General features: G+C 44.5%; 1 protein-coding gene across 1 annotated transcript; it reads right to left on the bottom strand.

The window, feature by feature from the left end:
- Positions 1 to 644: 644 nt before the first annotated feature.
- Positions 645 to 818, bottom strand: LOC116894289 (thymosin beta-10-like). The gene has a single exon (XM_032895996.1). The coding sequence runs from the start codon at positions 816 to 818 to the stop codon at positions 684 to 686; it is 135 nt and encodes a 44-aa protein (XP_032751887.1). The 3' UTR covers positions 645 to 683.
- Positions 819 to 14,361: the final 13,543 nt, after the last annotated feature.

The following is a 14,361-nucleotide window of genomic DNA, read 5'->3' as shown; positions in this document are numbered from 1 at the left end:
AGAAAAAGAAAAGAAAACAAAACACAAAACAAAACAAAACAAAACCTAGCAAATTTGCAAAGAAAAAGAAAACTACCAAAGGATAAATAAGCATGAGCGTATAAAATGACATATGTGTGTGTGTATGCATGTATGTATATGTGTGTGCATGTATGTGTGTGTGTATATATGTATATGTGTGTGTGTGTGTGCGCGCGCACAAGCACACATGTATTTCAGAAGCTGAACTGTAGGTCCTGTATAGGCTAGACAACTCTTCTGTAACGACTGTTCTATAACTTCTGTATCCTCAGCCCATGTGATTTTCTTTTCTTTTCTCTCCTTTTCTTTTCTTTTTAATTTCTGGAGTTATTTCACATTTTTATGTTCTTGTGACACGGTCTTATGTAGCCCAGGCTGGCCTCAAACTCTTTATGATTTTTTTTTTTTGCCACGAGGTGTGTTTTATTTTCATCAATCATACAAATAATTTTCTATAATATCCCAGGGCAAACCGGTGAAATTTGGCAGTCCGATTAGTGGGGGGTCCCCTTCAGAGACCCCTGGGCCTGTGGCATCGGCGCGAAGTGCCCGGGTTCACAGTGCAGTTTGTGGCTCGCGTCCATCTTGCAGGTGGCTCTTCCTCCACATCACGAGGGGGTCTCGGAGATGAAGGGGTGGGGTGAGGAAATCTTCCTAGGCTTTTAGGAGATTTCACTCCTCTTTTCCTGTTCAATGGTCTCTTTGGTCGGCAGGGTGTTCTTCTCCTGCGTCTCGGTTTTCTTCAGCTTGGCCTTATCGAAGCTGGCGATTTCTCCCATGTCCGCCTTGTCTGTCATTTTCTTACAACTCGTGGATTCTCGTTCTGAGCTCGCGCTCCAGGTACTCCCACTCGGGTTGCTGCAGCAAGAGACCTCTTTACGATTTTTTTGAACATTCTTTTTCTTGAGAGAGAGTCTCACTATGTAGCTTTGGCTGGCCTGGAAATCTCTATGTAGACCAGGCTGGCCTCAAATTCCCATCTCTGGCCTCTGTCTCTGAAGTGCTGAAATTAAAGGTGTACGCCACCCCACTCAATCCCCCCCCCTTTGTTACATTTAATATTATTTATTCCTTTATTTGCCTCCTTGTTTGTGCATTTGAAGGTCAGAGGACAACCCCAGGCAGTCAGTTCTCTCCTTCTATCATGTGGGGCACGGGTCCTGGTGATTGAACTCAAGCCATTAAAGTCTAATGGTGGCAAACGCTGTTATATGCTGAACCATCTTGCCAGCCTGCCTCTATGAGTTTTTGATCCTCCTGCCTCTAAGGGCTGGGGTTAAAGGTATGTGTGGACACACCCACCTAATTTCTAGAATGATTAAAGGGGGTTTTAAGTGAGAATTATTTCTTACTTCCGTGACTTTAGTTTAGCTCCAGTACCCAACAGGCAGTGGCTATGTCCGCAGTTTGCTTAAAATGGCCAAGTGCACTATTCAGATTAATGGGGTGCGGTTATATCGCTTATATGACTATTGACGCTTTAAAATGATTTTTAATGAAAAGAGACAGTGTGATCCCGTTAGGATAAGGGAATAGTTAATAGTTCATTTCCTCTATCTGCAAGCAAACTGAGACCCATCTCATTTACAGAGGCTGTGCCTCATTTCTTTAAAGGGCTGCATTCTTTTAGGGTGGCTGTTAAACACAGTGACTTACGGTTTTATTGGAAGACCAGCTAATTGCGTTAGGATGGCTAAGGAATGGACTTCAGAGCCAGATGTGATAGTGACCACATCTGTTGGTAATCTGCTCCCACAGTCCCGGTGAGGTGGAGGCAGCCGGCTAGGGAGTCAAGGTGAACTTCAGCTACACACAGAGTTTGAGGCCAGTGTGGGTTAGGAAGATCCTGTCTCAAAACTCAAATTAAAATACGGGACTAGTATGTACTATTATAGGTCAGGAAATAAAAACCCAAAGTTGAGAAAATGTATACTAAAAAAAATGAAAATAAAGGGCTGGCAATATTCACGTGACTATCACACAGTTCTCATCCAACACAATGACAATTGGCTCCCCTTCATTTAACACTCTGTCTTAGTCTCGGATGGTGATCAAGGCACAAAACTGCCCTGCCATCATCTAGAAAAACGGCCCTCACAGTGTGAGATCTCTCTCTCTCTCTCTCTCTCTCTCTCTCTCTCTCTCTCTCACACACACACACACACACCTTGAGAACAAGGTTTTCTCTTTTTTTCAACTTTTTAAAACTCATATAAAGAGAATTTCAAATGTACATTTGATTTTTCAAATTTAGCATTTTTATTCTTTTAAATGGCCTCATTTTTCTGTTAATTGTTTTTTTAAAGCAATGCCCATACTGTGGAATACTATTTGGCAATTTTTAAAAAAGAGAATATATTATTAGTCTATGCAATGACTTAGTTTGATATCAACTATTTATTGAATGACAATGCCAACTCCAAAAGATCATATTCTATTTACTTGCTCATTTTTATGTGTATGAGTGCAGGCATATGCATGACATAATCATTCATGTGGTGGTCACAGGACAACTTTAGAGTAGGTCCTCTCCTGCTATTTTATGTATTCCAGGGACTGAAGTCAGGACCTTAGCTTGTACACAAGCACCTGTACATGCTGAACCATCTCACTGGGGCCCAAAAGGTTATATTCTAGACCAGTGGTTCTTACACTGTGAATCACTAACCCTTTGGGGGTCTCATATCAAAGATCTGGTTTACCAGATATTTATTTTACAATTCTTAATAGTAGCAAAATTACAGTTATGAAGTAGCAACAAAATAATGTTATGATTGGAGGTCACCACATCTGTATTAAGCGGTATTAAAGGGTAGCAGCATTAAGAAGTTTGAGAACTACTGTTCTAAATGATTCTACCTTTGTAACATTGTTGCAATAATAGAAACAGAGAACCGGTGGTTAGTTGCCAAGGGTTAAGGCAGAAGGAGGAATTGAACCAGGCTGGCAGAAGGAGAAGCATGGAGACAGAGTGTTCTGTATACTCATAGATGGATGGGTATGATCAAAATGCATGGAACCGAGTTTATAAAAACAGAATTCTGTACAGGTTTTACAGATTTAAGTACAAGCTTTAAGGATCTTACACTGTCAACACCCTGATTGTATATTGCCAGATGTTATCCTGGAAGGGAACTGAGTAAAGAGTACCCAGGAGAACTGAGGAAAGTACCCAGAGTTTCTCCACAATATCTTTTACAACTGCCGCCAGCCCACAATCAATTGGAAATAATTTAAAGCTAACATTGAAAATGCATTCATTATTTTAGGACTAAGTTCTTAATCTGCATCAGAGCGTATTGCCTCTTGGGTTAAAGACATTAGTAGGACATATGGAAAAATATGTTGTACTTAGCTTCCTTGGGACACATGTGATGAAGACAAACAGACCTCTTATCTTGGGAACAAAACTTCAGTAACAAACCCAAACCTCAGGAAGCTTCCAAATGTCCAGAAGTTCCTGGGGGCGCCACGCTGCCCTGATCCTGGTTCGTGTTCGGAGAAATGCTTGCGGATTCTCCAGAACTAAACTTGTGTCTTCTTGCTACAACATACCAAACTACCAGGCTTCAACGCATACATTATTGAAAACATTGTCTCCCTCTACGTGAACTCCCTTGTTCTAAGACAGTTGGTGGAGGTTCGTCTAGACTAGCGGAAGAAGTATTGGCTCAGGCAAGCGCCCTGGAGGATTTCGATGTGGGGAAGCCTTCCAGCTTCACTTCCTCAACCCTTGTGGTCCTCCAAGGAGCACAGACCCCCACAGCACCTTGGGTTACTCTCTCTTCTTCGTTTCCACAAACGATGGAATTTGTCCAGGAAAACAATCTTTTGGAAGAGCTCCCACCGAGTCCCCCTGCTCTGATCCTTCGTGCTAAGCTTGACAACTATGCTGAAATTCTCCAAACCAGCTGTCCTGACCAGGAGGCTGTTAACAACTCTTCTAGAAAGAAATAACTCTTTATTATTTCCAAAGTCAAATACTTTGGCCATTAACACCCTGCCTAGTCCTAATTTATCTCTTTTTTTTCGTGCCGCAGCCTGTCCGACGTGTGGTCCTCATTTGGTGTTTGCTATCATTCACCCCCGTTCTTTCCTACTTTGTCTTTATCTCTCAGAAAGCATTGTCTGCTTCCTTCTTGTGTCTTTTCTTCTATGTCCCCTCAGCCCACACATCTCCAGAGCCACTAATTAACAGGTATCTCCAGGGAGAAAGCCAGCCTTCTCCAATGTCATAGAGATCCTGGGTGAAGCAGCTGCCTTTTTCTGTTGGGGGGCGGGGAGGAATGCATTGTCTAGAGTCCTGTGGGCAAGGTGATAGGAGACATGTCAGTGTTCTCATCTGTTTGGAGAGAGAACGAGAATGTATTTGACATTTCCTGCTCCAATAGAGCTAGGGTGAATCAGGATCTTCAAGCCAGGGAGATTTAGGTGTGTGTTATGCAAAATAGATTTGAGAGTTTCTCGTGTATCTGAATCTGTCATTAGAGTTTTGAAGTATTTAAAATGGGTGGAGATGGATGGAAGGATGGATGGATGGATGGATGGATGGATGGATGGATGGATGGATGGATGAATGGATGGTTGGATATGGGAGCCCCTTCCGGATGATCTGTAAATGAAGCTGGTGACACTTGTGCTCTGCAGTGTTGGTGACTCAGACACAAGTGTCCCCCTGATGTAAGAGGTGTCTATACTTCTCTGGGTCCCTCGCTTCTTGGCACATCTGTGGGTCTCTTGGCTCCATCAGAAGTTTGGTAGTCAATGGGTCACTCAGCCCACTGACAAGTCCACTGTACTGGAAGACAAGATGGACCATCCATCCTTCTATTTGGCTGAAGAGACATTCTTCTCTCCCTTCCTTCTCTAGCCCCATCCATGGCCCACCTTGTGGGTCTACTAGCATGGTAGATCAGAAACCCCCAGTCAGGTGAGGCGGATCATGGAGATGTGTGCATGGAAGCCAGTATTACCTTCCTATGTGGTCCCAGTTCCAGTCCAGGCTCACCTAACTAAATACACTGCTCTGCTCTGCTCCCTTCAGCCTTCCTCACAGTAGCTCCCTCCTTAAAGACGAGAGTCTGAGTTGGCTAACTCATTCCCGCACTCTTGTTTTATCTTGCTGGGCCGCTTGAGATTTACAAGAATGCATAGTGACGAGAAGGCTAGACTTTATTTCTTAGTTCTATGTTCAGTTCGTATTAATTACAGTATATTACAGTATTGTAAAAAGGAAAACGACAATAGTAACCAGGAAGGCAACCGCAGTAGGATTTTGAGTATTTTGAGATGTGAGGGACAAACAATGGTCACCTGAGTTTTAAAGTATCCATGGAAAAAAAAATAGTGGCTTCAATTGCCCGAGCCCAGGACTTCAGAAAAGTCACGTCCTAAATGGTTTCCTCTTTTTCAAAACTGAGGAAACTGAAGCACAGATTTCTGGTTGGTTTTAAAGTTAATACTCTGTAGTTCCAGGAAACCTATAAGTAAATTCTTTTGATAGGGAATTTCCTATGAAACGAAAGTTTGTCTTAAATGAATTAGCGAATATTTGTATAAAATTCAGATTTAGTTAGTTCCACCCCCACTTCTGAAGATACAAAATAAATAGGAAAGTTCTTTGCAGATATGCAAATGCCATCACCGCCTAGAAGTCTGACCAGTGAACCGGCCACCTCCTCGGCCTCAGGTGAACACCTTTGCAGCCGCCAGAGTGACACCTATTTTGATGGTGACAGATGCTATGAGTGATCTGGCAAGGCAAATGAACAATAAACTGTGCTCAAAATAAAAGTAGGCGTTGGTTTTTTTAAATGCTCCAAAAGTCAGCCTTGAGGGAAGAAAAACAGAAACAAAGACAAAAAACATTATCCTTTCACTCCAGAGCCATTGGGCAAACCTCTATTTCCAAATACAGGGTCATTCTTTGTTTGAAAATCATGTGGTCGTCATCATCACCTGGATAATTAATTTTAGCTAAACTTTAACTTACGTTCTTTGTATTAAGATCCAGTGAAACTCGTTCCCTCCTTTTGATCAGAACAAAAGTAGCTTTGTGTACGCCAATGTGTTTGTATGTGTATGTGAGTGAATATGCATATACACGTGAATGCATGTATATGCATGTGTTCAGAAGTGCACCTGTGCGCACGTTTGTGTGTGGTGTATGCATGTATGTGTATGTATGTGTTCAGAAGTGCACCTGTGTGCATGTTTGTGTATGTGTGCATCATGTGCGTGCCTGTGCGTGTGTGTGTGTGTGTGTGTGTGTGTGTGTGTGTGTGTGTGTGTAAGCTTCTGGCCCGTGATCTTCTTGGAATCTCCTGTACATGGATCACATAAAGAAGGCGGCAGGGTAACTAGGAGAAGAGGGCCGCCTCAGTTTGCAAATCCTGTTTGGTGACAATGGGTGCCTGTTATGGGGGATTTACTATGCTCTTAGTTTACACACACTACCCTTTTTAACGCTCACAATCATCTCATGAGGTGGTTGTGACCCTAGTTTATTATAACCCTGGTTGTACAGGCCAGGAAGTCAGCATGGAACAGTCCCAAATCCATGCACCTACCAAGAGGCTCAAGTTCCCTCTCACCGGCCCCCTCCCGCTCACCCCCTCCCACAGTCCTTCCCCCATCCTCTACCCTCTTTCTCTGAGCAGGTGGGCTCCCCCTAGGTATCCCCTCACCCACCCCCACCCCTGGTACCTCAAGTTTCTGCAAGGTTAGGTGCTTCCTCTCCCACTGAAGCCCAGCTAGAAGAACATATCTCACCTACAGGCAACAGCTTTTGGGACAGCCCCCACTCCGGTTGTTTGGGACCCACATGAAGACCAAGTTGAACATCCGTTATGCATGTTAGGTCCAGTCCATGTTTGTCCTTTGGTTGGTGGTTCAGTCTCTGAGGGCTCCAAGGGTCCAAGTTAGTTGATTCTGTTGGTCTCCTGTGGAGATTCTATCCCCTTAGGGCCCTCAGTCTGTCCTCCTTTTCTTCAGCAAATGACAGGGATGGGGAGGTAGAGGGTATCTCCTGGATGTGACAGAGAACTGGGATAAGGGAGGCACCCAAGAATCAGTGAGGAGTGACCTTAGCTGTGACTCACAGCACTGGGGATGTGGAACCTGAAGAGACCACCTCCTGTAGCCAGGCAGGAACTCCAATGGAGCAATAGAGACACCAACCCACCCACAAAACTTTTGACCCAAAATCTACCCTGTCTACAAGAAAGGTAGGCACGAGTGATGGAGCAGAGACTGAGGGAATGGGTCAACCGGTAACTGCCCCAACTTGAGACCCATCCCATGGGAAAGCACCAGTCCCTGACACTGTTAGTGATGCTCTGTTATGCTTGCAGACAGGAGTCTAGCATGGCTGTCCTCTGAGAGACTCCACCTAGCAGCTGACTCAGATGGATGCAGAGCCCCACAGCCAAACAGTGGGTGGAGCTTGGGGACCCTTATGAAAGACATTAGTGCTTTCTTAAAGGACATAGAGCCACTAGAGGGGACCCAGGGTTCAGCATCCTTCTGAAGGTTTCCCAATTGTAGTGCCTTTGTGCAAGGCTTCCCTATTCAATGTGTATGTGAGTTCTGAGTTCCTGGGCATTTTGCTAACATGACAACTCTGGCAGGAAGTACTACAAATTCTATAATCCTAATACACTCCTGGGGGTAGTTCTTGTCACTGGCTCAGGAGCCACAGATCCAGGAATGACTTAGAATGTATTTCTCCTTGGGGGATGGTTTGAGGACCAACGTGTCCTGGGAATGGTAGTCTCCTGCCTCTTTTGTAAAGTGCCCCTTGGTGGCATCATTATAAAGACTCTCTAACAGTCAGGTGTGGTGCTGCATGCCTGTCATCTCAGGTAACACTTAGGAAGGCTGAGGCAGAAAGACTGTGAGTTCAAGCCCATCCCAGCCTACATAGTGAAATCCTGTCCCCTGAGAGAACAGAAACTAGACCCACACTTAGCTGCCCTCCACAAGCAGATGGGCTTCCTTGCTACCTGGGACCAGTGAATAAAAGTTAATCTTTGTCTTAAGACACAGAAATGCCAACCTGATGTAGGTAGGAATAGAAAGATACCCTTTACAGCTCTTCTCTGTGTTCTGGTGGGTTTTACCATTAGCCTGAATAATGAATGGTCTACCAGAGACCAGGACTGAAAACGATACCTGGTCTGGCCATTTTAGGCAACTTCTTTCTGAAGTGAGCCTGAGGTCATTTTGGCTACAGAACAGTCGGAATGGGAGCCTGTGTCTCAAAGTCTTGGAGCGTGGGGCAGATCTGCTCTTAGCGCAGTCCCGTCTCTTCTGGGCACACACATCCTGTTATTGAAGAATTATGATTGTTTAACAGTAACTGAAAACACTGTGTACAGAAAGAGTCAGCCATTACCAGATGGACCTAAAATCGAAACAATAGAAGCAGGCTCCAAACAGACACACAGAGAAAATACGCATGCCAAGGAATTGCATAAGGCTGGGGCAGATGAGGAGTCACGGGATCTGCAAGATGCTTGCTGCCGTGACGGTATCTGCATCCAGAAGGGATTGGTGCGGTTTAACGCCAGAGCGGAACAGGCCGTGGTGAACACACTTCGAGAGCCGGCAAGGCTAAACCCAAACGCCAGGAAGCTCAAAGCCCTGGGTTTCTGCTACATCTAGAGGGAGGGGCGCACCTTCATGCTCCTCATGTGTCTGTGTTTGACGAGGGGTAATGGCGAGAGCTATTTAAAGGTGATGAGGGTAGCCCGATCCTGCCTTTCATTGTCCTGCCTTCTGTCTAGCACTGGATTGCGCATTTTATACCATCTCTGCGGTGATGCTGGGACTCTTTCGATTACCAAGTGCGAACTCCGAAGCCCCTTTAGGATGTGTCGGAGGGCGGTTCTTCACACTAGGAGATGCTACACTCTATTTCCATTCCCATGGCTACTGTACATCTTGAAAATGTCCAGGCATGAGCGGGAGGGAGTCCCTTTCCCTGGAGGTTCCAACTGTAAATGATTTGTCTGTTAGTTCTTGTTTTTGCTGTTTTATGGGACTTGGAAGGTCCCGAAGTCCCAGGTGCGCATGCAGCTTGATGCCTCTGTAGTTGCTAGCATCAAGCTGGTCACCCATCGCACCTCTGCCACCGCCCCAAACTAGCCGTCTCCTGTCCTCTGCTTCTGGGTCCCCTCTTTTTAGAAGGCATCCGTTCACGTGAAAGCCGCCTCACTTCATGAAAGGGCCTTGGCCAAACCATTTGATCAGGTTCGCTTTCTTCGTACTTCCTCAGCTCCAAAGAGTATCCTGGGGCAGAATTTATAACTGTCCTGGATCAGGTCCCTGCATCCCTTCTGGAAAAGCAGAACACTGGGAACAAGGGACTGTCCCAGGTTGCCTTCGAGGGCTCTAATGGAATCATCCAGGGAAGGCGAGGACTCCCCCGTCCCTCTGACAGCCCTGTGAAGAGCAAAACTCACCTCCAAAGGATCCACATTTTCCATCTGCCCACCTCCTAGATTCCCGTTAAGATGACACTTTGCTCTGAAAAGATACCAGTTGGCACTTCAAGATTCTTCTTTAAAATTAAAAAAAAAAAAAAGACTACTTAAATATCTGATGTGTGAAAAACATTGGATTGGATTTACCATTTGTAATTGGAGCTCACATTGAGCCGAGTTTGTCAACAAGGTTTATATAGGGATGTATGTAAATACACAGGCTCCGAGTGTGCATACATAGTGTGTGTTGGAGGAGGAGACATGAAAATAGACAGTGTAGAATTCCACCAGGCAGTGATTTCTTAGGCGGGAGAAGAAAACACATCTCAGGATACATTTGAGAAGATTGAAAAGCCAACCTCAGATGAGAGCAGGCTCCGTGGGGAAGGGGGTCATCCATCTCTGACTGGCTGGTGTCTCCCCCGGCACACTCTTGTACCCCGCATCCTGGGGAATGGGGATATGCGTCTGTTTGATTTGCTACTGTATCCAGAGCTATTCGACATAGTGCTTTGCACCATAGAACGGTTTCGTGGCGGTTACTAAATGAACTAACTCATACCTGACAACTAGGAAAGCCCTCTGTTGCATTGAAAAGCAAAAGAGGGGGTGGGAAAGATAGCTCAGCTGGTAAAGGTGCTTGCCGCACAAGTCTAATGACTTGAGTTGGATCCCCCCACCTCAAAAAGAAAAAACAAAACAAAACAAAACAAAAAAAGAACAAGTAAAGTCAGTTGGAATGAACGGACTCAACAAAACTCTGACCTACACACACACACACACACACACACACACACACACACACCACGATGCGCCCCACCCCCAGACAATAATACAATTTTTAAGGGAAGAAGAAGTGGGATTTGTTGCTTTCAAATAAATTTCCTTAATTCCGCTTCTAGGCAGCCTTCCTTGGAAGTCCAACTTTGAGCTTGAATGCCAATCTTTGTCGGAGTGGCTACCATCAAGGGTTTACTGTTTGTCACAAGTCCTGTGGGACCCTGACAATGCCTGTTTAGATGGAGGGAACCCTTCTCTTCATCATGACCATTCCCAGTTTACTGTCATACTAAAGACATGCTCTAGAACTCGGACTGCAGCCCTGGCCTTCAGGCCTCACACCCCAGGCTGTGTGGCCGCAGTTGCTCCCCCGTCAACCCAGACTCATTCCCGAGGAAGACTACTCTGGCTCTGGCTGTTAAGGACCAATTGTCTGTTCTCTCCCAAATCGTAAGCTTTTAACTTAAAACTCAGAGCTCCTACACTGCACAGTAGGACCTCCTGGGCTCCAATTCCAACTCAGAACACGCGACTTTGGGCAAATTTCTTAGCCGCTTTGAAGGCAGATGAAACGCCTGCGTCCCGGAGCTCTGTACGGATGCTGAAGGTCTATGTATTCACGTACATTTCTATGTAAGCCATGTTGACAAACTCAGCTTAATGCGAGCTCCAATTACAATATGGCAATGCGGATTCTTTGCCATTGACGTGAAAGATATTTATCAACAAACAATTGCAGATACCACAGAAAACAAAGACGGCAGCTCAAATCGGAAGCAGGGACACGATGGCGCAAACGCTGGCAAATATTTCACGCCCAGAGGCTGGAGAGCCACCGCGCAACAAACCGCCTCTATTTATAGCTGAGAATAGACAGCCTTGCCGAAGTCATCACCAGGCCTTCTTCTCGCTGCTCCCAATGAATGGGGCTTTCAGCTCAAATCCCAAGTTGTGAACGACAATCCACACCAAGTTTTAGATTTAACATTTCCAGGGCCCCTATGTCATGAACCAAAAATGCAAAGTTCAAAAAAAAAAAAAAAAAAGCTGGAATGGAATTTAATTTCCAGTGGGGGGGGGATCAGGGACTTATGCGAGTAACTGAGTGTCTCGAGTGGAAACCGTTATGTACACACGGGCGGAACGCTTCAAGTATGAGGGCAGAACTGAGACCTCCTTTTTAAAAAACAGTAAATACAATTTTGAGAACAAGCAAGTCCCTATATTTCTTGGGGTGGAAAGAATTGGGCATACAGGTATTTACAAAACCCGGGCTCCCTGAAGAGATCTTAAAAGAGTTCCTATCTCTACCCCTTCTCTGTTTGCCCGTTTGCACTCACGCACGTGTGCACACACACACACACACACACACACACACACACACACACACACACACACCACTGCTCTGTCCGGCATTCCAATCTCAAGGCTGCTGGCTTCTGTGGGTGGTTACTCTCCTAAGAATGTGTTCTTTCGGATTCCCCCTGCTAGGAGGCCCCACTCTTCTTGGTCTCTGGCCTGTTTTGTTTTGTTTTGTTTTGTTTTACTCTCATTTTTCACCCTGGAAGTGCATTCCTGATTTCTACGGAGGACCTGAAGCTGCCACACTGCGTTCACAGTGAACTTAGAAGGTTTAATTTAACATCTAAGTACAAAGACGTTTTCCTGCAAACAACCAGAAAAGGAACTTGGCCACCCTTTCAAAATGGGAAACAACAAAGGGGCCAAGGGAAACCTCAATGAAAACTCAGAGGGAACATACAAATTAGTCTTCTCATAAACAATTTTGTGTCCTTACAAAAACTTGAACCTTTATAACCCTCCTCATTAGGACACAGAAAGCCGTGTCGTAAATCCAAAATAGTCCGGGAGTCGCAGAAATGACTAAGGAGTTTGAATCGAATCTCTCCCTTAAAATACCCCTGTTCTCAGGGAAGTGAAAGATAACTAACAGAAAGGGGAAAATGTAACACATTTGATGAGGTGCTAGTATGCGGGATCTGTAAAGAACTCTTGTAACTCAGTAAGAAGAAAACGACCCAACCTTAAATGGACAAAGGACTTAAACAGACATCTATCCAAAGACGAAGCCTGAGGAGCGCAGGGTAAGATACCCTCTTCACCATTTCTCAGGAAAATGCAGATCAAAACCACAAAGAAGTTTGCCTCACATTCTCAGAGATGATTGCAAAAAAAATAACAGGCAGCAGCAGCAGTGGACAGGATGTGGGGAGGTCAGAACCCTCCTCACTGATGGCGACATACAGCTGCTGGAGCCGCTTCTGGGGAATGTTTTTGTTTCCCCTCAATAGGCGAGGTATAGAATTACCACCTGACAAAGTAAGTCCTCTCCCAGCATCCATCAAAGTCCTGTCCCGAGTAGCACTGTTTACAGCAGGCAAACGTAGAAACTGGGTGGTGAGGCAGCCAAATTCATTCCCCAGGACCTGCATGGTGAAACTCGATTTCAGGTTGTCCATTGAGCTCCACATGTGACCTGTGGCACCGGTGACTTCACGCCCTCACAAGAAATACATCGGCTATCTCGTTTGGCCTTTTTTTTTAATAAATAAGTTTTTTATTTATATTTTTAAATTTATAAATTAAATTTATAGATTGTTTTATAAAAACAACCCAAGTGTTTACTAACTCTTGGGTGGAACATAGTCTATCCATATGATAGAATTAAATTTAATTGAATCAAATCAAATAGAATAGAATAGAATTTAGCTATACACAGAAATCAGTACTTAATTTAAAAAATATCTTAATGACTTCTTTGGAAATTTCATACAATGTATTTTGGTCACATATTCCCCTCCACCCCCAACTCCTCCCAGACCAACTCCCACCTCCATAATTCTCCCCCAACTTGTTGCCTAAAAAAACAAAACAAAAGAAAACAAAAAAATCCAACCTCCCTCAAAATATAGACTCTAGGGTATGCTGCCTGTATACTCCTGTTTTGGGGGACCACTCCCAAGAGCATGGACAACCTTCTAGGAACCACAACTTTAAAAAGAAAACAAAAGCCTCTTCCCCCTCAAAATTAGATTATTTTTATTTATGTGTGTAATGTGTCTGTGTGAATGAACAACATTAACTTGTGTGCAGGTGTGCATGGGGTGTGCATTCAGGTCCTCTGCAACAGCAGTTAAGTGCCCGGAACTACTGAGCATGCCTCTTGTTCCATAAACAAGTTACTTTGTAAGCCACAAGGACAAACCTTGAACACGCTAGGCAAGTGAAGGACACCATAAAAGAACGTAGAAGTCATGACTCTGTCTACATGGGATGTCAGAAAAGGCAAATCTGAGAAGACAAAACGGCAGCTTGGTCCCTGTCTGTATCTGAGGGCTGTGTGCTGCTGGGAACACATTTTCTTTCCAGGGTGATGAAGATGCTTTAAAATTAGGTCACGGTGTTGCCACACAACCCCAGAAAAAGCACCAACATCACCAACCTGAGCGGATGAAGTAGGCAAAGTCTGGGGCAGGTGAACTGTATTTCAGTGAACATTTAACATTTAAAAGTGGCACCTTGTTAACATTTATGCAATTCTGGGCTAAACACCTTAATTTATCGTTTTGTTCACGGCACCCTTTAGCACACCTGCTAGACTATTTCAATCCTTAATGGTTAAAAAAATGTTTTGACATTAACATTTGAAAAAAATATGACAATAGTTGGGAGCTAAACTTTCCACTTTTCTCTGTGTAAGAACCAGAAAATGGCGTCCTACAAAGGATTGAATTCATTTCCTTTAGAGAGTGAAAAGGATATACTTTTCAAGGCCTTTCCACTGAAGAATGTTAAGCATTTAAAAAAAAAAAGAAAGAAAGAAAGTAACTCTTTTGAGAACTAGAAACACCTCCTAAGCGTTTTCCCAAAGCTTTCACATAAGCACATCTTACATTACTTTCTCAGGCAACGGCTAAACCTCTTAGATGGGGGCTCACTCCCGGTATTATTCCCTTGTCCCTACGACCATACATACAGACGGTGCTTCATAAGTGTATCTAGGAGAGCCTGTGCACAGAGGGAAGCGACATCCGCTATGTGGGTTTGCCCTGCT

This window comes from Rattus rattus, chromosome 2 (genome assembly GCF_011064425.1).
Source record: "Rattus rattus isolate New Zealand chromosome 2, Rrattus_CSIRO_v1, whole genome shotgun sequence".
Taxonomy (NCBI): domain Eukaryota; kingdom Metazoa; phylum Chordata; class Mammalia; order Rodentia; family Muridae; genus Rattus; species Rattus rattus.
Note: the sequence above shows the minus strand (reverse complement) of the source record. Positions and strands in the feature narration are given on the sequence as shown.